General features: G+C 41.0%; 1 protein-coding gene across 4 annotated transcripts in view; it reads left to right on the top strand.

The window, feature by feature from the left end:
• The window catches only part of CPLX1 (complexin 1), a 126599-nt gene that overhangs the window by 90708 nt on the left and 12779 nt on the right, over positions 1–23112 (top strand). Inside the window, exon 4 of one of the 4 annotated variants that reach the window (XM_075021657.1) lies at positions 22677–22846. The exons of the other annotated variants lie outside the window; for them this stretch is intronic. Coding sequence (XP_074877758.1) covers positions 22677–22846 — 170 coding nt within the window. The remainder of the gene's footprint in view (positions 1–22676; positions 22847–23112) is intronic. 4 annotated transcript variants of the gene reach the window in all.

Below are 23112 nucleotides of genomic sequence, written 5' to 3'. Positions count from 1 at the left end.
GTGAGGGAAGGAGCAGGAATCTAACTGTATCAGAACTGCTCTGGAGGCTCTTTCCCTTGACAGGTGTGAGTGGTCCCTTGTTTAAGCTTCCATTTTCTCAGAGATTTATCACTCAGCCTTGTTTGACAGGCTCAGTGAGTGTCAAGGAGAAAGGCCTGTCACTTACACTAGTCATAATCTGCCTTTCATGCTGATATGTCATATTAGAGCCTGTGTGAAAGGCACTCTGCACCCTCCAGGCCCTTCCAGAAGCTGGAGTCACAGATCTGTTCACCGACATTTTTGGCAAGAATCTCTGAGTGAATTTGGTTGGCAAAGCAATCATAGTGATGGGGCAAATGCAATCACAGATTATGGGAGAACTCAACACACTAACATTTGTATTGATTATTCTCTTCTGCCTTCTGGCTGTTCACATAAAATGGTCAATTCATGTTCCCAGCACTGCTTTTTGTCTGTGCTTGCCTCGCAAATGCAAAATCAGATTTTAAAACAAACAAAGAAACAAGGCTGTGTTCTTTTCCTTCCACTGACTGGTCCCAAGTTTCCAAAAGGCAGCTTCTCCCTGAAAAATACAGCTACTTCTCAAGAGCAAGCCTGGGATTTTTGAATACTGAGAGCACTCACAGAGGCATCAGGCAAAGGAGAGAAGGCAGGGTCCTTTGCCTTAGATTCAGCTCTCCCACACTGTGGCAGAACTGGGAACTGACCTGCCTAAAATCTTTCTGTCTCTTCAATTTAATGATCCAAATGAACACATGAATATTAGAGGTACCACATGACAGGTAATGAGCAAATATCCAACAGTAACATAGAGTTTGAACCCATTAAAATAATTTAAATCTGCTTAACACAATTATGAAACTGTACTCTTGATAAAACTCCTTTGGTGACAGGTTTTAGGCTCAGTGACATTACAATTTTTAAGAAGTCTCACCACTTGGGCAGTTTTGAGACACCTTTGTTTCCAGTCCCAGTGATTGGGGCACCCCTTGTGTTTTTCCTGTATTGTTTGTATATATTATTAAGGCAGGCAGAGACAATATTTGAAATCCTGGCAGGAGGTGGTAATTTAAACCTCCTCCCTGGCTATTTCTATAACATATATCTTGGTGTCTTAACCACAGAGCAGTGTGAATAAGAGCACCAGCATAACACAGTAGCGGTATGAAAGATTGTGATTTGTTGTCTGCTTTTAGTAAGGATGCCCAGAAATGAAAAAAGTATATTTCAGGCTTAGTGAAGTGAATTATTTGACTGACATGGATTCTTTTCCTCTAGTGGCCTGAAATAGTTTAGAAAGAAATTTGAATTTTTGGTTCAAAAACTAAATGTAAAAATTCATCAATTTCTCCCAAGTCTGATATGAAATAGAGTTGAGAAACCAGCTATGGATTTACTGAAGGGTGGGAGTAATTCAGGTGCAGAAAGACGACGCAAAGTGCTTTGTCTGTCCTGATAGCACCAAACAGCATGAAATCCATTCTCATATCTCACACATACACCCTGCAAGCTTTTAACACAAAATGTAACTCTGCTTTTTTAGGAGAATTTCTTGCCATTTGCTCTGCGGTTACTCGGAAGCAATGTGGTAAGAAGCCCTGCACTGTTGTGCACATATAAGTTTGTACAAAATTCTGACAAAGAAGCCTGAAATAAAAAGTTCAAAGCTTCAACGCTAGGTAAGCACAGCTTTGAAGGAATTTGTTAACAACCCCACAGGACAAAACTATGGCTCTTCCTACTGCAACTGTCTTGCAACAGCATTGCACAGTTCCTGTTCCCCTAGTCTTTTGTAATCAGAGCATCGTGACTGTGAAGTAAGGCGGTTGCTTAAAAGATACTAAAAATGTCACAGCTCCTCAAATTAAAATCAAACCTGAAAGCTCTAAAGTGTTGGCTAGTGGAGTGACAGTTATTAAAGCACGTGGCTCTTGCTGGGAGATGCCAGGTCTCTCTGGCTTTACTGTACTCAAGGGCACGCTGAACAACTTGACAATATGAATGAAAAATCAAACTGGAAGCTGCACAATGGGATGCCTGTGGAAACAGACTCATTTTTAAGTTGGTACAGAGCTAACAATAGGCTACATTGGATCAATTTATCATGATTTTGGTTAATAAAACACAATATTTTCTTTACAAGTCTGATTAAATCAGGTAATCTATGCACTTTCCAGTGATCATGCTCTTAAATGCAGCTCCCCTTGTGTAAAAACCTCCAGTCTTGTATTCAATATAGTCCTGATCACAGTGGCTAAAAATTCTCATGGTTCCTGGTTTAGAAAAGTAGAACTCAAAGGCAAGAACCTCATTTGTAGTTATGGGTAGCGCTTGGGAAAATTCAAGAGTTGCAGTGGCTTTATAATCCACAAAATACAGTAAGTACCACCCCAATAAGCAGCCTCATGCTTTCTAAAACAGAAATTATAGTGGTGCTTTTGTGACAGGATGAAAGGTGAAGCAACACATAAGGACAGGGATAAATTCACTTCCAGTGCAGCCTGGAGAAGAGGATCTCAGTCTCAAGAAGCACCCTGGCTTCTGTTTCCAGCAATCGTCTGAATTAGGGCTATAAGATGGTTCCTTTGGTTGCCACAGTCCTGCATAGGAAGGGCAGCATGCACTTGGTGTCAGGGTTATCCCTGACCTGAGGACACTGCTAGATAGATGTGCCAAAGTGAAAGAAAAAAGCAGATGCAGAGGGGGTGTGTGGTGTGGGCTAGGTATATGACAGGGCCTGGGTCACAGCTTGGTGGGTGGTTTCCTCCATCCTGCTTGAAAAATTGGTTTATGATACTACAGGGCCTTGTCTGGCTACTTCGCTCAACCAGTTGCCTTTACCTGGGAAGCAGAATATTTTAGGAAGATGATACCACAGCTTAGAGAAAAATACCCTGTGGTAGAGAAGTGTTGTTAATGATTCTGCTATCCTAATGATGACAGTAGAATTTAAATTTGTCATGCTTCCTATCACTTCTGCTACACTGTTCATTTAAGGAGCCATCCCACTGTGAAGACCATCACAGAGCATAGCAAGAAGAGGTACAAGTTTTTTTTGAGTCGATATCCCTTATCAAATTTGGATTCCACACCACTCTTGGCCTCCCACCCCCAGAGAAGAAAAAAAAGAAACAAAATTAATGCAAAGTCACAGTAGGCTGCTGATCATAAGCTTAAACAAGATAACATATGAATGGATTTTTTTTTCCACTTAAAAAACCACCCAAAATATTACAGACAAATTAAAGTAACTGACAGTTTTATTTAGAACTCTTAAACTGCAGAGAAATGTCCTACATTATTTAACTTGTTTATATGCAAATTTACAGATTAATACAGGAACAATGATATCGTTATGCTAATCACAACATTTTTCATCTTTTCCACTAAAGGCTGATTTTCACTTTCTTTTGCTTCTCTGAGAGCTGGTGTGCTCTGATTCTGTGTTCTGAACCTATGAAAGCATTTTTTCAGGAAAAATGTGGGTTGTTTCGCCATGGATATGGCACATACTTTAAAGGAGGAAACTTTTCAATGCTTTTTGTGTGGACAGTTAAATTTGTTTTGTTTGGGTATGTGTGCATGGGATGGTTGTTTATGGTTTATCTGACCCAAGATATCAGCCTTTCTTCTGTTCAATGATAAGAAAATGTCAGAACCTGATATTGTATGTAATATCTTCTTACATGATTAGAAATGTTCACTATGTATGAAATGGAGTTGACAGTATTTTCTCTGTCCTTTGACTCTTTAAGTCATAACTTAAATTTTGCTTAACTTAGGTCATTAATTTATGCAAACTAAAGGATCAAAATGCAAAAGTCAATCCAAGATTTAAAGACATTCTCTCCATAAATAAGGTACTTAAATGTGTGTGCAAATGGTAGTAGATCTCAGCCACCTGTCCCCAAGACCAGTTGTGCAGCTGCTGGTCACTCCTAGTCCTCAGCACCTTTCTGGACAGCAGGCTTGTGACTGACATGAGCTGCTGGATTCTGTCAGGTGCAGGAGTGGAGTGCTTTTGGCAGAGTTTAAACACAACAGAGGCTCCGGTGATGTGGCTCAGCCTTACAATCTTGTGATGTAAAGTATCCTGTAGTTGTACTTTAGACCATGGGCATGATACCATGGTCTCCTGTACTCCATGTAAAGTTAGGACCATGAGCTAATTCCATGTCTCTGCAGTCTCCTGGCTGCTAGTGAGCAGTTCCTGGCTCTCCTTTGTGCTCTGTACAGAACCAGTAACAGTGCTTATAAACTAATGTAAAAACAGTGCTCTGCCAAACAGCTTTGTCCCTGACTAGTCACAGTATTTCCACCTTGCTTGCCCCCTGCCCAGAGCTCTGTACATACCAGTGTCCACACTGCTCTCGTGCAAGGAAGCAGCTTGGACAATATGCCACCAACTTGCTGTGCCTGTGATCTAGACCATCTAGGAACAGAAATGTTCTCTACTAGTGGGTGGAAAGTCTGTAAAGTTAAAACTTAGTCAGCCCTGTGCTGAATTCCCCACCCTTCCTCTGACATGCTTGTGCTTTCTGAGGCAGCTCTGAGGCAGAAGATCCCAAATATTTCTGAACTGATACACTCATGCTTCATGTACAAGATGGGCTGTAAATTGGTGTCTGCTATGGCTAACTGTGTTGCAACACAGAACTGCACAGCCAGCTCTTCCAAGGGTCCTAAATACTTACCTAGAAAGTATAGAAAAAGTCTTTATCATGGGAGACTTCAACTGAAATGAAGTATGCTGCATAGCTGCTACTGCCAGTACTAAAAGCATCCTTGGAAATATTTTTCCTAGCTCAAGAGGTTTTGTTTCCACAGGGGAGTGCTATATTAGACCTCATCTTGACAGTTAAGTAGGACTCAATCTCAATATTTAAGGGTGGATGATTCTTAGATGCAACTGATCATGGTCTGAACATATTTGCAAAGCTAAATTTAAATGAGCAGATAACAACTATTTGGTACTTCTGATGGGTGGGTTAGGAACGTTCAAATCAATAATGCCCTAAACAAGCTAGAAGATCATATTTAATCAGGAAAACATAATTAATAATTTGAAACAGTTGAAGAAATTTTATCAGATGCACGCCCACATTATAGAAAAAGTCCTGATAGTCTAACAAAGTCAGCATTAAAAATAGAAAACACACTGGAATGAAGACATTGTGGAACAATAACACTATCAAGATGGTAAAAAGAACCAAAACTTATAAAGGAAAAAAAAAGAGCAGAAGTAAAACTTTAGAACTGGCAGAATTAAAGGCAATAAAATGATTTAAAAAAAAATGCACCAAGAAAGAATACTTCCAATAATATTGATCTGCTATTAAATGAATTCTGCACAACTGTTAATAATGCTGAAAATTTTTTTCCTGGTATAGGAGATACAAACAATGCATATGAGATGAAAATTTTTAAAAGTCGTTCACAGCCAAAGGTGATGCTAGATAACAGCTCTGAAGTGAAAAGACCAAACTTAGATGACTTCTGCTGTAGATACTACAGACTGGGCCAGTTAGGTGGATACATCAGAAAAAGAAATAGAGATAAGATAATACCAGTGAGCCTGCATTTGACAATCTGAGGTAGGAAGACAGAATTGATTCTTGCGTGCAGTTAGAAGTTCAGTTCATAATATAACAGGACATTCTTAGGCTTACCACGATATCTCTTCTGAATTGTTAGCCTTAAATACATATTAAATGGGTAAAGGTTTTGCAAACAGAATCCTTGTCAAATAGGTAGCTTCTAAGTCTCGTGAATGATTACTCCTTGGCCTTAGACCTAGTGAATGTTTTTATTAAGGAGATAAAGACAGTTGTGTACAGAAAGAACAGAAAATCTATTTCCTTTTCTGCAAGCCAGATTAAGAGCAAGAAATAACATCCCATGAAAAACTCATGTGAATCATCATGTGACAATAACAATGCTGTGTAAAGAGTTCATTTCAGTCACCAAGCCTGTGGTTTGGTGATGGAAATAAAGGCAGATCCAATTCTTTGAAAAATTGCAGCTTTACTCAGAAGCATTTTTGAAACTTATTAAATTAATAAATTATTTTAAAAAGAAAGAAAAGGTGGAAAAAGGCATTTGATGATAAAAATGTCTCCTACAGTTGGAAATTGCTTTGCATTATCTCAGTCAATTAAAGGCAAGAATGAAACACTTAATTGTGCTTTGGATGATCTTAGGGTGGGAGCACAGCTCTGCTGGCTAATGACTCAACCTAAGCCATTGAAGTTGCCAGAATTGAATCACCGAGTCACCTGAAATCTGAATGGATTTCAGGTTGCTTTCTTTCCCCTTTCCTGGCAGGAGGAGAGGGAGGGGAATAAAAGTTTGCAACCCCCTGGACCAAACTATTCCCTCTCCCAGAAGAACTGACAGCTGCAGGATGAATTTTAGACAAATTTATGCTGACTGCCTAAAGCATATCTCTGTTTTGGTCAATGGAGCATTATGGACATGAAGCACACTGTTAAGCGAGCAGAATCTGTGCTGTAGGTAGCACTGAAAGTCCTGTCAACCAATTGTCGGAGAAGAAAATGTTCCTGAAGACACTGATGTTGAAAACCTTTGATGAAAATACATCAATTTGAAAGAGATTTCATCTAGTAACAGAAGAACTAAATGTTTCTGGCCTGATGGAACAGCACTATCTCAAGAAATATTTTTCTTTAATGTTGAAATAGCTCTTCAAATGAGGATTCATTGTTGAGAGCGAGTGAAAAGAACAGTGTAAGTGGAATGTCTTAATTTTAGGAAAACAGATCAATTCAGAATTCAGCCTCTGTTTGGAACTAATTTTCATGTAGTATAGCTTTATTTTTTTTTTTTTTTTAAAGAAAGAACAATTTCAGTGAGGGAGAAAAAAATCAAACATAGCAAGTTTCTTCCAAAACAGCAAAAGTAGTGTGCCTATGAGTTTTTGTTAAAGACACTAGCAAAACTACCATTGACTTCTGTGGTGCAAGTTCAGGTCTAAATAGCTGGTCATAAAGAGCTCAGGACAGCAAAGACAAAGAAGAAGGAGGCAAAATGGGTTAAGTGACATCAGTAGGATGACACAGCACTTTAGTGGCAAAACTGAAAAAAATGCATGTTCCTTGAATTCCTGTATCTGCTTAACTCTATGGCTTTTCAGCATGAGAAGGTAATCCCACTGATTTCCAATATTGTAAGAAGAAAAGAAATCTGATTGAGACACTATTCATGTGGTGTGGAGAAATGCAAAGCACTCGTACTTTAGACCCTGGCAGACTAGGCAAAACAGACTCCCTTGTGCAAATGCTCTGAAGTGATTTGCAGAGTAATATTTGTAAAATTTATTCAGTTTAATAGGGATGATGAGGAGAAATAAGACAGTCCCAAGCCTGATACCCTGCTCAGAGAATCGAGAGACTTCCACTACTGTTAATTGGAATGGATTGATCTTCTTATAAGCATTAAGTTAGCTTGAAATCACAGTTGAAAATGCAATCTTACATTAAGAAATGTAAGTTTGTATTATGATCAGAGGACACAAAGTAATAAATATGGCCCCAGTGCCTTTAAGATTTATAAAATATAAATTGGTAAAGGGCATGGATGTGGTTAACTCAGAAAGAAGTAAGCATAGCAATTAGAAATACGTACATCTGGTACCTTCACAGAATGGAAAATTAGAAAGTCATCTCTGACCTGTATCTTCAGACCAGTGTAAGTACCAGCTAAGTAAGCTCAGTGAAGTCTCATTATGACAACAACATTTAACTCAATCATAAAGACCAGCATGGTAAAATATAGGATGTATTTTATGTTTATCTGGTATGTATTCATGAAGTGTCAAGATCTTTTTTTTTATTCTCTAATTATACCCTTCCAAGACATAACAAAGAGCTGACAGATTTCTGAGCTTTTTGTTTACCAGTTGTAAATTACAAGAGTAAAATCATTCATAGCACATTTCAGTTTTGCCTAGAAAAGAGACACAGAAGCCAAACAAGGGATTGTAAAGAACTGATTTCACTGAACATTGAAGAGTCACTTGATTTTTTAAAAAGCCTTGAGAATTGAAAACACACAGAATGGGAAGATCATGCACAAAAGTCTTCCTCTAAGTGTATGCTGTCCCAACTCTGCACTACAGCTTTGAACAAGAGAAGCCAGTTAGCAGGCATGTCCTCCAGGACTCAAACTTTTTTTCTGAGTCCAAATAAAGTTACACCTCTCATTTCCATGTGGCTGTAGAGTTAGCTGTATGCATAAGTCTTTAGATATAAATAATGAACAATTAGCAGAGTATCTAACTGTGCTACATTTGGTTGAATAATAACTTTTTTAGTGAAAAAGTGCTCCTTCATACTGAAGAATAGTCACATCCACCCACAACACTCAGTCTTCCATGCTGTTGTGGTTTGAGCCCAGCCAGTAACAAAGCACCATGAAGCTGCTTGCTCACTCCCCTGCCCTGGCCCCGGTGGGATGAGGAGAAAATATAAAGAAAAGATCATGGGTTGAGACAAGGGCAGGGGGTGATCACTCACCACTTATGGCCACAGGCAAAAAACAGGCTCAACTTGGGGAAAAAAAAAATCAATTTAATTTACTACCAATCAAATAACAATAAGGATAATGAGAATTAAAACCAAACCTTAAAACACCTTCCTTCCACCTCTCCCTTGTTCCTGGCTCAACTCCACTCCCGTTCTTCTCTACCTCCTCCCCACAGCAGTGCAGGGGGACGGGGAATGGGGCTTGTGGTCAGTTGGTCACACATTGTCTCTGCTGCTCCTTCCTCCTCAGGGGGAGGATTCCTCACTCATCCCCTGCTTCAGCATGGGGTCCCTCCCACAGGAGACAGTCCTCCATGAACTGTTCCAGCATGGGTCCTTTCCATGGGCTGCAGTCCTTCAGGCACAGGCTGCTCCAGCGTGGGCTTTCCCATGGAGTCATGGCCATCTTCAGGGGCATCCCCCTGCTCCAGCATGGGGTCCTCCGTGGGCTGCAGGTGGGCATCTGCTCCACCGTGGACCTCCATGGGCTGCAGGGGTGACAGCCTGCCATCTCACCACGGGCTGCAGGGGCATCACCTCCTCCAGTGCACATCTTCCCTCTCCTTCTTCACTGACCTTGCTGTCTGCAGAGGGTTTTCTCTCACATACCACTCCCCTCTCCACTGCGGGTTTCCCCTTCTTAAATCTGTTATCCCAGAGGTGCTGCCACTGTTGCTGATTGGGTTGGCCTTGGCCAGAGGTGGGTCTGACTTGGAGCTGGGGAAGGTTCTGGCAGCTTCTCACAGGAGCCACCCATGCAGCCCCTGCCCCACTACCAAAAACCTTGCCACACAAAACCAAAACACATGGTCTCTGGAATTCAATCTTAATGCAATAGTTCAGTCTCTAGCTGTGATTGAAAGAGCACCTGAGGTGTGATGCTGCAACACGGGTGCTCAGAAGAATGTACAACACTTGCACCCATCTCAGCAAATTCTCACAGACATGTCCAGGGAGGGTGGGATTTGGCAAGTCACCCTAGCAACTCATCAAAGAAAGAGGAGGGATGTAGGATTTTGCAGGCATTATGAAATCCTTGTCCCAGCAGGCTGCATCCACTTTCAAGCATCATGTCTGAAGTCTTTCACCAGAATTGGAAATGCAAAAATATGACAGGATTAAAAAAGAAGAAACAGTACAACCATTCATGGAGAAGAGCTAAATAGGACAGCCCAAATGCAAGCTTGGTTTCATAATGTCCCTAAACTGCTGATAGTCAAAAGTATGTTATAAATTGAGACCACAACGGACTATAATCCAATTAAAATTTATTAATTGTAGCAAGTAGGATAGGAGCAAAGAACAGCGCTGGACGGCAGGGGAGTCTGCGCTCTGCCGACTGCCGTAACTAGCACATTCACACCTCTTGTTTTTATAGTTTTAGTCCTTAGGTTTTTAATTATCTCATATATATTACAAAACTTGAGCTCCTGGTTGGTGCTTGCAATCTTCCTGCAACGTGCGCATTCTTCAGTTTCTCATATCTTCTTTTTCAATCTTTATCTTGTTCTTTTCGCAGGCACAGTTCTTGTTTGACCTATCTTTGTTTCAAGTGTCGGGAAATTGCTCATATCTCCTTTCCCAATCTTTATCTTGTTCTTCTTGCAGGCACAATTCCTGTTTGACCTATCTTTGTTTCAAGTGTTAGGAACATTTTCTTCACATTCTTCACAATAATCAGTACATCCCCACACATATCAGTAAAATCGTTAGTACATCCTTATTGCTTAACCTGAGGGTTTAATTAACGGTTAATTGTTACAATATAAAGATGAATTAAAATTAACTGGTTTCAGTAACAAAACGTATTTTCCAATTACTCATTCTTAGCTTTGATAAACAATCTTTGCCCCACATTTATCACAATCCCCCCTTTTTTTTTTTTTTATAATCCAATTGTTTATTAAAGCGTATCTTCATCTTCATATTTATACGCAATCCTTTTTTTACAGTTATCACACTTTGTCCCACAATCACAATAAATTCCCCCCATTATTTCAGTGTGTTTCTTTTGGGCTTTTTCCTATGGCCAGTTGCCGGGCTCAGGGGGATTTCCATTTGCTGATTTCATTAACAGAAGTATACCGAGGAGCAGAGAATAGTTTGGTTGTATTGTTTTTGGAATACTCCTACCAGTCCTGGGGAAGTTCAGTCACGATTGTTCTTGGGTCCCATTGTTCTGGTTCTTTTCTCCACTGTTTGTTCCTCCTCTGCCTCGCCCGTCGACCCGGTTGCTTCGAGTCACGGGGTGTACCATCTTCTCGGCAGCAAGGGAATTCTTCAGGAGAATAGCCGCTTCGGGTCTCCTACCTATTTATATAGGCCTCCCACTTTGCGGCTTTAACAAATGGGGCAAAGCAAGACACGGTTAGTATTTACCTTCTACACTTTATAGCTGAAATTTCAGCCATAAAGGGGACTGGTTTGTTGGAATGGTAACAATAATATTGGGGATTTATGCCTTTAGTAAAAAATCTCCCACCATTCCCGGGATTCGTAAAGAATCTTTTTTGTTCTGCTACCAATTGTCTTAGTTTCTGATTGGTAAAATTTCTTTGAGTTTTCCAGCACTGTATACAAACTCCTATCGGAGGATAACCATACTCACAGTGCTTCCATCAATTTTCTCGACAAACTTTGTACCTGAAACAAGCAAATGGAAAGCAATTACAGTTTGGATCATTACCCTTAATTCGAACATCAAAGATACGCACCTTACTTTCATCCGTATGTCTTTTATATTCTATGTTATGGGGCTGCATAGGCTTAACAAACTCCCTTGGTACACTTTGTAAACTTCTAAATATAATACACAATAAGAGACAAATTAAAAAGCAACAACAAAAACTATAACACTTTTTACACTAAAAGGTAATGCTTCATAATGATCAAACAGAGTTTCTATCATGGTTTATTTTTTCATGATTATCTTGGTGTCACCTGGAGTACTGATTATTTTCCAGTGGGGTCGGGTTACTGGACCTTTAATGCGACTAGCATGAGTCTATCCACGTTCAGCAGTCCGAACGGCAGTTTCTGTAGTAAGTAAAACAAGATAAGGTCCTTCCCAATTAGGTTTTAGGGTTTTCTTTTTTCACGTTTTAACCAGTATCCAGTCCCCAGGTTTAAAATTATGAATTTTTAAGTCCAACGGGGGTCGTTGCACAATCAGTCCTTGTTCCCAAAGCTTGTTCCGATGTTCTGCTAATTGCAAAACATATTCATTAATTACACGATCTCGAATTAAAACATTCGTCTGCGGACTTTCAATTCTATAGGACATACCATACACCATTTCAAATGCTGATATTCCTACATCTGCCTGGGGTCTAGTCCTGAGGATTAATAGTGCCATGGGTAGGCATTTAATCCATGATAATTTGGTTTCTATCATTAATTTGGTCAAAATAGTTTTGATTTCTCCATTCATCCTTTCAACTTTTCCCGAACTTTGTGGATGCCATGGTGTATGGTATTCCCACTTAATACCCAAGCTTTCTGTTAGATCTTTAACAATTTTTGACACAAAGTGTGTTCCTCTGTCTGAGTCGATTACATCAGGTACCCCATATCGAGGTATAATATGTTCAAGTAATACTTTAGTGACTTGGTTAGCAGTTGCTTTGGAAGTAGGAAAAGCCTCAACATAATGTGTTAAATGATCCACCATTACTAATAAATATTTATAACGCCCTATCCTGGGTAGTTCAGTAAAATCCACTTGTATGTGTGAAAAGGGTCTATATGCTGGGGAACGTCCTCCAAGAGGTTTTTGTCTCATGTTGTTTCGGTTAACCTTTTGACAGGTCTCACAAGCTACCGTGACTGTCTTAGCTATATTATCTTGCGACCTGTTTCTATGTCCTCCCATTCAAATGCAAAATAATCACGACTCTCTTCAGCTAAGGGACAGGCCCAAAACGCATCTTTTAAATCAATTACACTATACCATGAGTTATGGGGGCCCAATTTACTTAGCAACGTATAAGGATTAGCTACCACTGGAAACCGTGTAATTGTTCTTTTATTTATTTCTCTTAAATCATGCACAAGCTGATATTTTCCATTTGCTTTTTTTTTATAGGCAAGATGGTAGTATTAAAAGGTGACATACAGGGTTCCAAAATCCCTTGTGCTAGTAATCGATCGATCTCTGGTTTTAATCCTTTCCGTCCTTCTAGAGATATAGGATATTGTCTCACCCTCACGGGTATGTGGGGTTCGGAAATTTGAATTTTAATTGGTGGTATTTCCAGTTTACTTATTGTGTCCGGAGAATACCACACATCTGGATCAATTTGTTCTTGATCATTTACGGTTAAAGGATAAGTAGACACCATTAGCTCTTGATTTTTTACTTTAATTTCCAATTGCAATTCAACAATTAAATCTCGTCCTAGCAGATTAAATTCTGCTTCAGGGACGAGCAAGAGTTCACCCATTCCAAATTTATTTTCTGTTTTAAATATCACATTTTTGATTTTATTTACTTTAAAGGGTTCCCCTTTTTACCCCAATTACTTGTACTTTTTCAGGGGAAACCTTACATCCCTCAGGTATTTGTCTAATAGTTGATTTTTCAGCTCCAGTGTCTACTAAAAAAGGTGAACTCTTGTTTATGGGGACTTATTTTTAATTTTATCAAGGGCTCACGATGACTCCGGTCCCCCAAAATGTAGAGCCCCTGACTTTCCTATTCCATTTTTGATATTCCCTCATCCCTAATCCTTTCTCTACAATTCTTTTTCAAATGTCCCATCTTGTTACAATAAAAACACCGTCTTTGTTCCCTCTTCGTTGTCCCATTTTCCTGTCTTGCTCCAGAAAACCTATATCCCCCGCCTCGATCCCTGCGACCTTCTCTTACTGTCGCTACCATCATTCTTACTTGCCGTTTACTACTTTCTTCTTCCCGCCTTACATAAACTTTCTGAGCCTCCCTTAATAATTCATCCAATCCCTTATTTTGCCAGTCTTTTAACTTTTTAAGTTTCTGTCTAATATCCTCCCATGATTTTGCCACAAACTGAGTTTTAAGAAGTGCCTGTCCAACAGGATCATCTGGATTTACCCCAGAATATAATTGAAGTGCTTTCCTTAAGCGTTCCAACCACTCGGTTGGACTTTCATCCTTCTTTTGCATTTCATTAAATGCCTTATTGATGTTTTGACCACGGGGTACTGCTTTTCTAATCCCTTGGATTACTATAGTTCGCAAGTCTTGCATATGAGTTCTATGACCTGGGTCTTTTATTATTGACCCAGAGGTTTAGCTGCTGTCTTACCCAATCTTCTTTTGACCCGTAGACCGGCCAAAAGATTTCTTTAGAAATCTTCTTCCCTCCCCATATCTTAGTACAATATTTTATCATTTTCTGCTTATCTTTTCCTAGAGTTCCAGGGAGATATCTCCAATTGTCTAAGAGATATGCCAGAGGGGTATTCTTAGGTACTGTGGGTACCCTTCCCATGGGAGTCAAAGGCTTGCTGCCCTTCGCCCCCATCTTCTGGAATATCCACAAACACACACTCAGTCGCTCCCCTTGTTCCTGGCCCAGTCCCTCGCGGGAGTTGGGAAACGCAGTACTTAAGGGTCCACACTCGCTTGGTTCAGTATGTCGAACCTCTCGCTCGTTATATTCCAGGAAACCCAATCCTGCCCGAACGGCTAACCCGCGAACAAATTCGCAATATACTCACGCGTCCCTGCGTCTTCGTCCGGACTCCCGTGCACAGAATTTTTATGGGATTTTACCGGTTCTCCCTTTGCTCACTATCCTAGAATTTAGGTTCGTCGGTAAGGTTGAAGTAAGCTGTTGGTCGCGGGGCCGCGGAGTATTGCGGGGCGCCTCCCCGGAGGACCAAAGCCCACCGTTCCTTATCCGAGTCACGGCACCAGAATTGTTATAAATTGAGACCACAACGGACTATAATCCAATTAAAATTTATTAATTGTAGCAAGTAGGATAGGAGCAAAGAACAGCGCTGGACGGCAGTCGGCGGAGCGCAGACTCCCCTGCCGTCCAGCGCTGTTCTTTGCTCCTATCCTACTTGCTACAATTAATAAATTTTAATTGGATTATAGTCCGTTGTGGTCTCAATTTATAACAAGTAGTTGATGCCAGAGACAGGATCACTTAATATTACCCTAATTCTTACAATCCTCCTCAAAGCAGCAACTTCTGGCCAGCTAACTGGACCCCGTACCATTGCATTCCTGCTACTCATTTTGCGCTGTGGGTTCTTTTTTTTCCTTTCTTTTCCTTTTCTTTCTTATAAGCCCAGACTGTGACTCATCTCTACTACATATAAAGACGAGAGCATGTCCGGGCTGTTAGTACTGATGACTGTGTCTTTCTCCTCTCCTCTCCTCTGCTTTCCTCTCTGTCCTGGATTGTATTAAGCATGGGACATCTTAGTCTGGGATATGGACTCCTAACATTTTTCATCATCCTTATCAGAAGTTTTCCCCAAAATATGTTTGAGTTTGTTTAGGATAAAACTCAAAGACAAAAGCAGTTCAGCTTTTGGTGGGCACAGAAATTACTCTACCAAAATCCACATTTTCTGCTTCAAAATTCATCCTGATTCATCCTGTCTCTAAGTGATATGTCTGGGTCTTGTGTCATACTGGGAGGCAGAAAGAAAAGAGCCTGAACAGGGTCCATTATTCAAACCATAGCACAATTATTCTGCCTAAAGCTCAGCAGAAGACTATTTTAATCTTCTGCAGTGAAGGAAGCTTTTGCTAGAGGAGTGACAGGGCTGGGAAGAACCTGGGACACTGGGATAGGGCTCTGGAAACTTGAAGGTATTAGCTGGAGGACAAAGTCACTGTAGTTTTCTAGATACTACATACCAGAAAAATACTATGGGGATGAAATATTTACACAGCATTGTGCTCTATCCTTTTGCACCTGATTCCACCAACTATGGACCTCCACACTCTGCCCAAGGCTCCTTTCTTTTCCAGTCTTGTCCCCCTACCTGCTATTTCCCCATCTCTGCTGCAAGAAACATGCGGTGTTCAGTTTCACAGATTGTCCCAACACACAACTACTGGCATCATTTCTCTGGACTGTCATCAAGTGATACCTGATGAAATGTCATTCTTGTAGCAAAATCTTAATTCTCCCCAGAAACTGAAAATGTTCTCCAGAACTCTGGCCAATGACATTTAAGTACCCTGCAGCCATTCGAACTGCAGCCCCCTAGCTTCCTTCAAGGAGTCAGTCTGGAAGGGCCTCAGATTGCAGGACAGTAGTGGTGGCAGACCAGTACCCAAAGAAAAGGCTGCTGGGAGATGAACCTACTACACTGTGGCTCAGAATGTGCAGAGAAAAACAGCCAAAACTTGTTCCCTGAAATTTTTCCTGCAGGAACTCTCCAGCTTAACATCATCACTGAAAAAGGTCCACAGGTCACTGAGGGAAACACGGATAGTTAGTGAGGTGGGGCATCAGCCTTGACATCTCAAGAGCTCATCTATTCCTGCTGCACAATCCCCAGCTGAAGTGATAATTTTGTGCATGATCTCTCAGTTGAGGGGCATGTAACGAGTATTATCATCCTGACTGGGAAGCCATTAACTCTGTGGAAGGTCTTTCATATTAGTCAGGGGAGACATATCTTCCTTTTCCCAAAGAGGGCAAGAACAGGACCTAGTGAAGCTGACCTTTGATTCCTCAAAGGGATAGGTCCTGCATTTAAAAAGTGAAAGATCTGGCATGCAACAAAAAGTCTTGTTGTAAGGAAATGAGAATGGCAGGAAGACATCTAAATTGAATCCATGTATGAATAAGCCAAGAAGTATATTCAAATAAGTCAAGAAGTATATTCAGTCAGCACCACATGAAGGTAGTTTGGCCTTCATTTGAAAAGACTCTTTCTTTGTGCTAGCTGTTAGCTGTGAAATGATAGTGTGTGTGACACAGTATACGTTGGAACTAGTTGGGACATACTATGGTGAATCTCACAGCTATTGCCAGCTTTCATTAGCAGAAGCCAGGCTGTTTCCATTTCTGCAGAAGGAATGATTACACATGAGGGAAGGGAGGTTGAGAGAGAGGAGGAAAAGGAGGAGGAACTTTGCTGCTCTCTAATTTTAGTGAATCGGTCAGAATGAGAACAGGTAATTATCTATTTTTAAAAAAATAAAGAACTTCACAATGGACAGAGTTCAGAGTGAGAGGGTGATGAATTCAGCTGAGGAGGGAGCCCTGGGAATATTTGCTATCATTTTAGGGATAACCAAGTTCATGAAGTGGGTTTGCCTTATTAAGCTTTAACGATCAAACTGTTCATTGTCTCCACCTGAGCTGCTGATCAATTCTTCCTGAGTACTCAACAGGGAGAAATGCGTACCTCAAAGGATGATGTCCTTGGTGCCTGCCTTAGGACACGATGTATTGCTGTCCACAGTGTATGTCTCTCCCCACTGTCTAGGAAAGCACAGAACAGATGCTTAACTTCTAGGTGTCAAACTGAGCAACGTGCTCATGGGCAGCCTATTCTTCTATTACCAGATTTATTGCAAAGCCTTTGTGGGGAGGTGTGCCCGAAATGGGAGAACATTTTGCTAAATAATTGGCTTAGTTCATCTTGATCATGGCCTTAAACCAACTACCAGCTTGCGGTCCATGTTTCTCTCTCTGGAGCTGGAACTGGCTGTGTCTGGCACAGGGCAGCCCCTAGCCTCTTCTCCCAGAGGCCACCCCTGTAGATCCCTGCTGCCAGCACCTGGACACATAAACCCAATGCAGTGTGGCTTCCCAGGCTTTGTCCTTCGTGCTGTAGAAGTGCCCTGCATTGTTAAAGCATAGTGCAGAGGGGAATTGCTCTAGTGTCTGGCGTTTTTGCTTTTTGTTTTTAATGTACTTTCCAGGTGATATACCAGCACGAAAAGCCACAGGGCAAAGTGGGGAAAATATTGTTAATGTATTCTGATTAAATTCATTGAAACAAAGCAGCTTCCTGCTTCCTATGTTCTTCATTGTCTGTAGCGTAGCTGTCCCTCCTCCAGCATAAGCTGGCACCTTCTTGTCTTGGGAGCCTCACACCTGCTCTGATAAAGGCTGATGAAGTTAGCAACCCAGAAAAGTCACTTTCCAAACACAAACCTGAACAGCCAGGCAAATAACATTTCCACACAGCATTACTGAATAAGAACAGTGTCCTCAGGCTTGCTGTGCTGTGCTGGGAAGCAGGTGTGTGATGGAATATTGATGGGTAATCTAGAGAGCAAGTGGATGCTTTTAGAGCCAGCTACAATCATGCTGTCAGTGAGTTGTTCTGTCTTCAGACAATCAGAGACTGTGTGTCTCTAAGGCTCCCATTTTTTTTCTCCTGACACAACTGTGCGAGGGGCTGGTTTCTTTCTGGGGAGAGAACCAACTCAAAAAAGAGCTGGAACTGGGGCTGAGGAACCTGCCACATTGGGAAAGTGACAGGCAAGCTGTTACCAGTAAGGTTGCCCAGAATGTATGAATACGTAAATAAGAGGGAAATTTTCTATCAGCAAGAAAATACACACCATGTTTCCCACTCTCCTTGAAGGAGCTCCAGAATTAGAAGCTTGTGCCCATCTTAAAAATCTGCACAAAAGTTTTTTGCCAATATGGAAACTTCCTATCCTCCCACATTCTACAAGCCCCTTTGGCAGAAATCCTGCAGATGGGGGATTTCTACCCTCAGAGCACATCAGGTCAAGCGCAACAAGTGCCAGAACTCAAACACAAACCTCATCATCTGCTAGGCAAGATCTGAAAGGTAGTCACAGGGTAATACACCTGCCTGACCTGTTGACATGGTGCAAGGAGCTGCCCATCGCTAGGCATAACACAACATCTCCTTTAAGTCCTGCAACCCAGCCAGCTCAGACACAGAGCATCATTTCTACTTGTTCTTTTTGCTTGTCCTGCCCTGGCTCTCAGTTTGACTGAGGTGGTTACTGGCTTCTCTGTTTTGCACACAGACAGACCTTTCTTTCTAGCACTTCTCAGAGGCAATAATATTCCTTCTGCCAGTATCAGAGTTTCTGTTTTCCTCACCGCATTTCTGCTAGCTTCTTCTGTGGGCACTTGCATGGTAGTCATTTTTAAATACTATTAGTAAAAGAGACTCACTAACACAGGACTTCTTTTGTGGCAGCAGACACTGAGATTTGAAAGTTTTCTCCCTGCTTCTCAGCAAAAGCTATTACATGAAAAGATTCCAGGTTTTAGCAGCAGTTTGGATAGCTAGGGCCTTTACCGAAATGTGCTGAGGTGTTGGCCAAAAAAACCACCCCACCTGATCCAAAAAAGCCCATGTGTGTTTCAGTGAAGTGTTTTCTTAGCTGTTCTTTTTAATTACTCTTTTTACATTTGAAGTATAACTGTTCATTAGTAGCCTGAAGAGATGGAAATTTCTGAAGTCATAGCATTCTCCTGGTTCATGGCTCTGTTAGGCATGCACAGATATTTTATGAAGGGAAAATTAAGGCAAGGTCAGTGTGGTCAGGGGCATGGAACAGCATGATCAGCTGAGCATGTTTTTGGTGTGCATGGTCACAGGCGTGTGCAGGCTCAGTTACTGATGTGTTTCCTTCCAAAACTCCCTACCATTTCATGTCACCCAAGGCTCAATTTCAGTGTGATTGTAAGGTCTCTCACTCACCCCTGCTCCCCCACCCCAAGAGAACTGGAAGTCTCATTAATGATGACAAAGTGTTCAGACAGTATAAAAAAGAGAGCCAGCCTTCATTTGCCTAGCTTGAGGAGGATAACATGAGCATGGCTGGGTAACACTTAACCCATAAGTGAGTACTTAGAGCTGCTGCTTTTTGAAGTGGACACAACAAAAAGCCAACATGCAACTGCAAAAGATCCCATTTATTGCTGTGTCAGAAAAAAGGACCCAATCAGATTGAGAAAGAGAAAGAAAATGGGCTTGTGACTTTGTCCTGACTCACTGTCTGTAGGATGAATGCCTCCACCCCACAAGAGGTTACCATTTCACCTGTTCCATTCCCTCTGATATGAATTGCTATGAGCTCCTGCATACATGGAGAGGGCAAGAAAAACTGCAGGTAACAACCAAGAGCTCAAGAACCTTTGAAATGGTTATAGTAACTGCTATCCCTTGAAAAGGCTCTTTTCCTTACTTTAGTAAATAGAAGCTGGTAGGAGTGATATGAAACTCCTTTGTCTTGTTGCCATAAAGCAAAGGCATGCCTATGGGAAATGTACAGTAGAGTCAGCAAGCTCTTCTATACAAGGTTTGTCTCTCCCTTTAGCTGTAGAGCTCTTAGCTTGATGTAGGTTGTGAGCTTCACGGGATCTGCCCCGGCTCACATATCACTGAAAATGCCAAACACCTGTTCTCTGACCACAGCCAGTCAACAAAAAGGATGAGAAAAGTTCAACAGCTGATTCCACCTGGAAGAAATGCAAAACATGCACCTCATCTCTACTATGGGCTTTTAGCTATCAGCCCAAGCTGGTTACAGGCTGTTGCAATGGTGGGAGCTTTATTATGCAGGGGCTGTTCACAGGTGACAGAAGTTCTCCAAATTTATAACAGCAACCCAACCTTACAGCACTACAGACCCTGAGTGTGTCCCTCTAGCACTGTAACACTATTAATACTATTCAGTGGTATTGTTAAGATGCACCGGATAGTCTCCCTTACCAACTTTCATTTGCTACAACCATGACTTCCACAGCCTCTTGGGGAGTAACAAAACTGCCTTGAATTACAAAAAGGAGAGGCTGGTGTGCCAGATCAGAAGGGGCTAGAGAAAGGTAAGTGTCTTGCCCTTCACTTTTTCATGTCCCTGTGGAGGGCTGCAGTATGTGAATAAACACTCATACTTTCTTACTTGATCTTTTTGGGTGTCAAAATTGTTCTTCCCATTTTTAAAGCATTTTGATGTCAGAATTCTCCTCTTTGTTGCCAGCTGACGGGATTGAGAAGTACTTGTTGTACTTCAGAGGGAAATGTATGTCAAAGGTTTGAAACTAATTGGTTAACTACCTTTGATTTTACTTAGTTTTGTCTCTGAGCTTATGGCAATGCCTTGGTCTTCACAGATGTACTGTCAGGGTGGGGGTGCTAATTAGATCCTAGCCACAATGGGGTATGGCAGGATTTATTCCACACAGAAGAATCCCCAAGGAGTTAATGACAAAAATTAAATAGTCTCACAGCAAGGACTAAAGATAATCACCTAACTAATCTTTCCTGAGCTCTTACTATTGCAAAATTACATTGTCTTGTGCTGTCAGCAAAGTCATCATTGAAAACATTGGTGGAGGTTACTGAAGGAAAAAAAAATTCTAAGCAAAAAGTTTGATGGAGCTTAATGTCCTGTCAAACTCATCCTGTCAATCCAGGGAAGTTACTCAGGACAAAATAACCTTATGAGAATGGTGTGGAAGCAACTTGTATTTCAGTGTGGAGTCATAAGCAATGACTGTGTTTCAGAGCAGACTCACTGCAGCACCTTTGGCAGGGTAGATCTTACTTAAGCTCTCTGTCCACCAAGAAGAAATGAATTCTATCCCATACAGGTCACACAGAAAGCTGGGAAAAAATGCAAATGCATACCTAAATGTCAGTCCAGGAGACTATTTTCCTTCCAGGTTAGTCCCCAGGATTCTCAGCAGTGGTGATGCGTGCTCTATTTATATCTGGGACTGTTATATCTTCTAGTATTTTGGAATATATTTCTATTTTGCTTCTGTAACTATTAAGCTGTTTATGATCTGTTGTCTTTGTTTAGATAGATTTTTGTCTTCCTCATTTCCCTCAAATCTGCTAAGAGAAGAGTACAACTGAATGCAACTGATCCCCACAGTGCTGACCTACAGTAGGGGACAGAAATTTAGTTGTAGTGTACTTTCAATCATGTACAATGATATCACTTCCAGAATGCTTTCTAAGTTCCTTCCTTCTGCCGTGATGACCTCTGTTACCTGCCCCTTTTCTTTGCTGGTAACGCACTCCTATATGTACTACAAAATGCCAAGGACAACCTAAAGTTACTAATAGCAAGAGCTGACATATGCACAAAGAAATGCATGCAACATCTAGAAACAAAACTGGTACTCAGAATCCTAGAGATTTGCAAAGAGATCAGATGCAGAGAGCTCATGTAGTTCATCTACTAAGAGCTGAACTTGAAATGAATCAGTCATTTAAGGTTCAGCCTCTGAATTTCAGCTCGATTCAACCTCCAGTCTGCTAAAGTGCTTGTGATCAATAAGGCAATGAAATGATGAACCCTAGCAAGCACAAACCTAGCAATGCAGGATGATAATAATTTCTAAGCCTCGTGAGCAGTCAATGAGTTCCCTATCCCCCTGGAGAGGACAAACAATATTTACGATGCTTTGTACCATAAGACAAAGTTGACTCCTCATCCTGCAGTGAACAACTCCTTATCCACTGGAGCATTTGTATTAGGTTCTTGTAGAAACACAAGCCCAGATGTACACTGACTGAACCAGAGCTTTCAAAATAGGATTAAATAATGCAAAAATAAAAATTAAAAAAAAAGAAAAAAAAAGAAAAAAAGATATTTTCATGTATGGTAAACAGAGGCTGTGGAAAATAAATAGCTCTATCTAATCTAAATTACTGCAGCAACTTGGGGAATTAATTTTTACCAGACTTGTACTAAAAGGAAGTCATTAGGCAAAGCAAAAAATTGCAGGAGGCAGGAAGTAGGACAAGCAGCTTATACTCCATGTTCTGACCTTGCAAAGTGCACACATAAACACAGATATATCCTATGCATTTATTTACGCTGTCAGATACATAGCCATAACATAAATTATTCTAAACTTACACAAGTGACTGCATTTGTGCTTTTCCAGGGTCCCTGCTGTTGGCTTCTGGGAAGTTTTTCTTGTAAAAAACTAAATGTAGTCATTGGAAACACAAGAAATCATATCCCACTTTGGCTAGGAGCACACCTGCTCTCTGCATCACTGGAAAATGCCTCTGTTCTCATGGGAACCTTCTGCAGCTTGACCCCATCCTGGTGATCATGGAGCAGAACCAAATTTTCACTGTAACATATAAGCAATTAAACTGTAATTGTTCATGTGGAATATGTAACTTTTGTTTCTTATTATCCTGTCTCAGCTGCTTCGAAGAATAGAATTGACCCAGATTTTCCTAATTGAAGCTGCAAGTTGGATTCTGGGGGAGAGACTTACCAAAGGACCTACCAGACTTAGGACTACCATATGTACAGTACTTATCTTGGGCCCTGTGGTCATGAATCACTGTGATGATTTCACTCAATCCTCCAGGTACCTAAAATCAGTATTTCAGAGCCTTTGATCCTATGCTTTTCTTCATGAGTCAGATATTCTCTGCTTACTCTGGAGATTTCTTCTCTGATTACAAGATGGAAGTCTTTGCTATTCAGCAGTAATTTAATCACCTCCACTCCTGAAACTTTCTAAACCTCATTCCCTCTCACTGAGGCTGACCATTATGCAGTAAGGCATTGTTTTAATATGGATGCTGCGTACACAAGAGGAAGTAAATTAACATACTTACAAACACAGAGGAA

The sequence above is a fragment of the Buteo buteo genome, chromosome Z (genome assembly GCF_964188355.1).
Source record: "Buteo buteo chromosome Z, bButBut1.hap1.1, whole genome shotgun sequence".
Classification (NCBI taxonomy): domain Eukaryota; kingdom Metazoa; phylum Chordata; class Aves; order Accipitriformes; family Accipitridae; genus Buteo; species Buteo buteo.
This window is presented reverse-complemented; position numbering and strand designations above follow the sequence as displayed.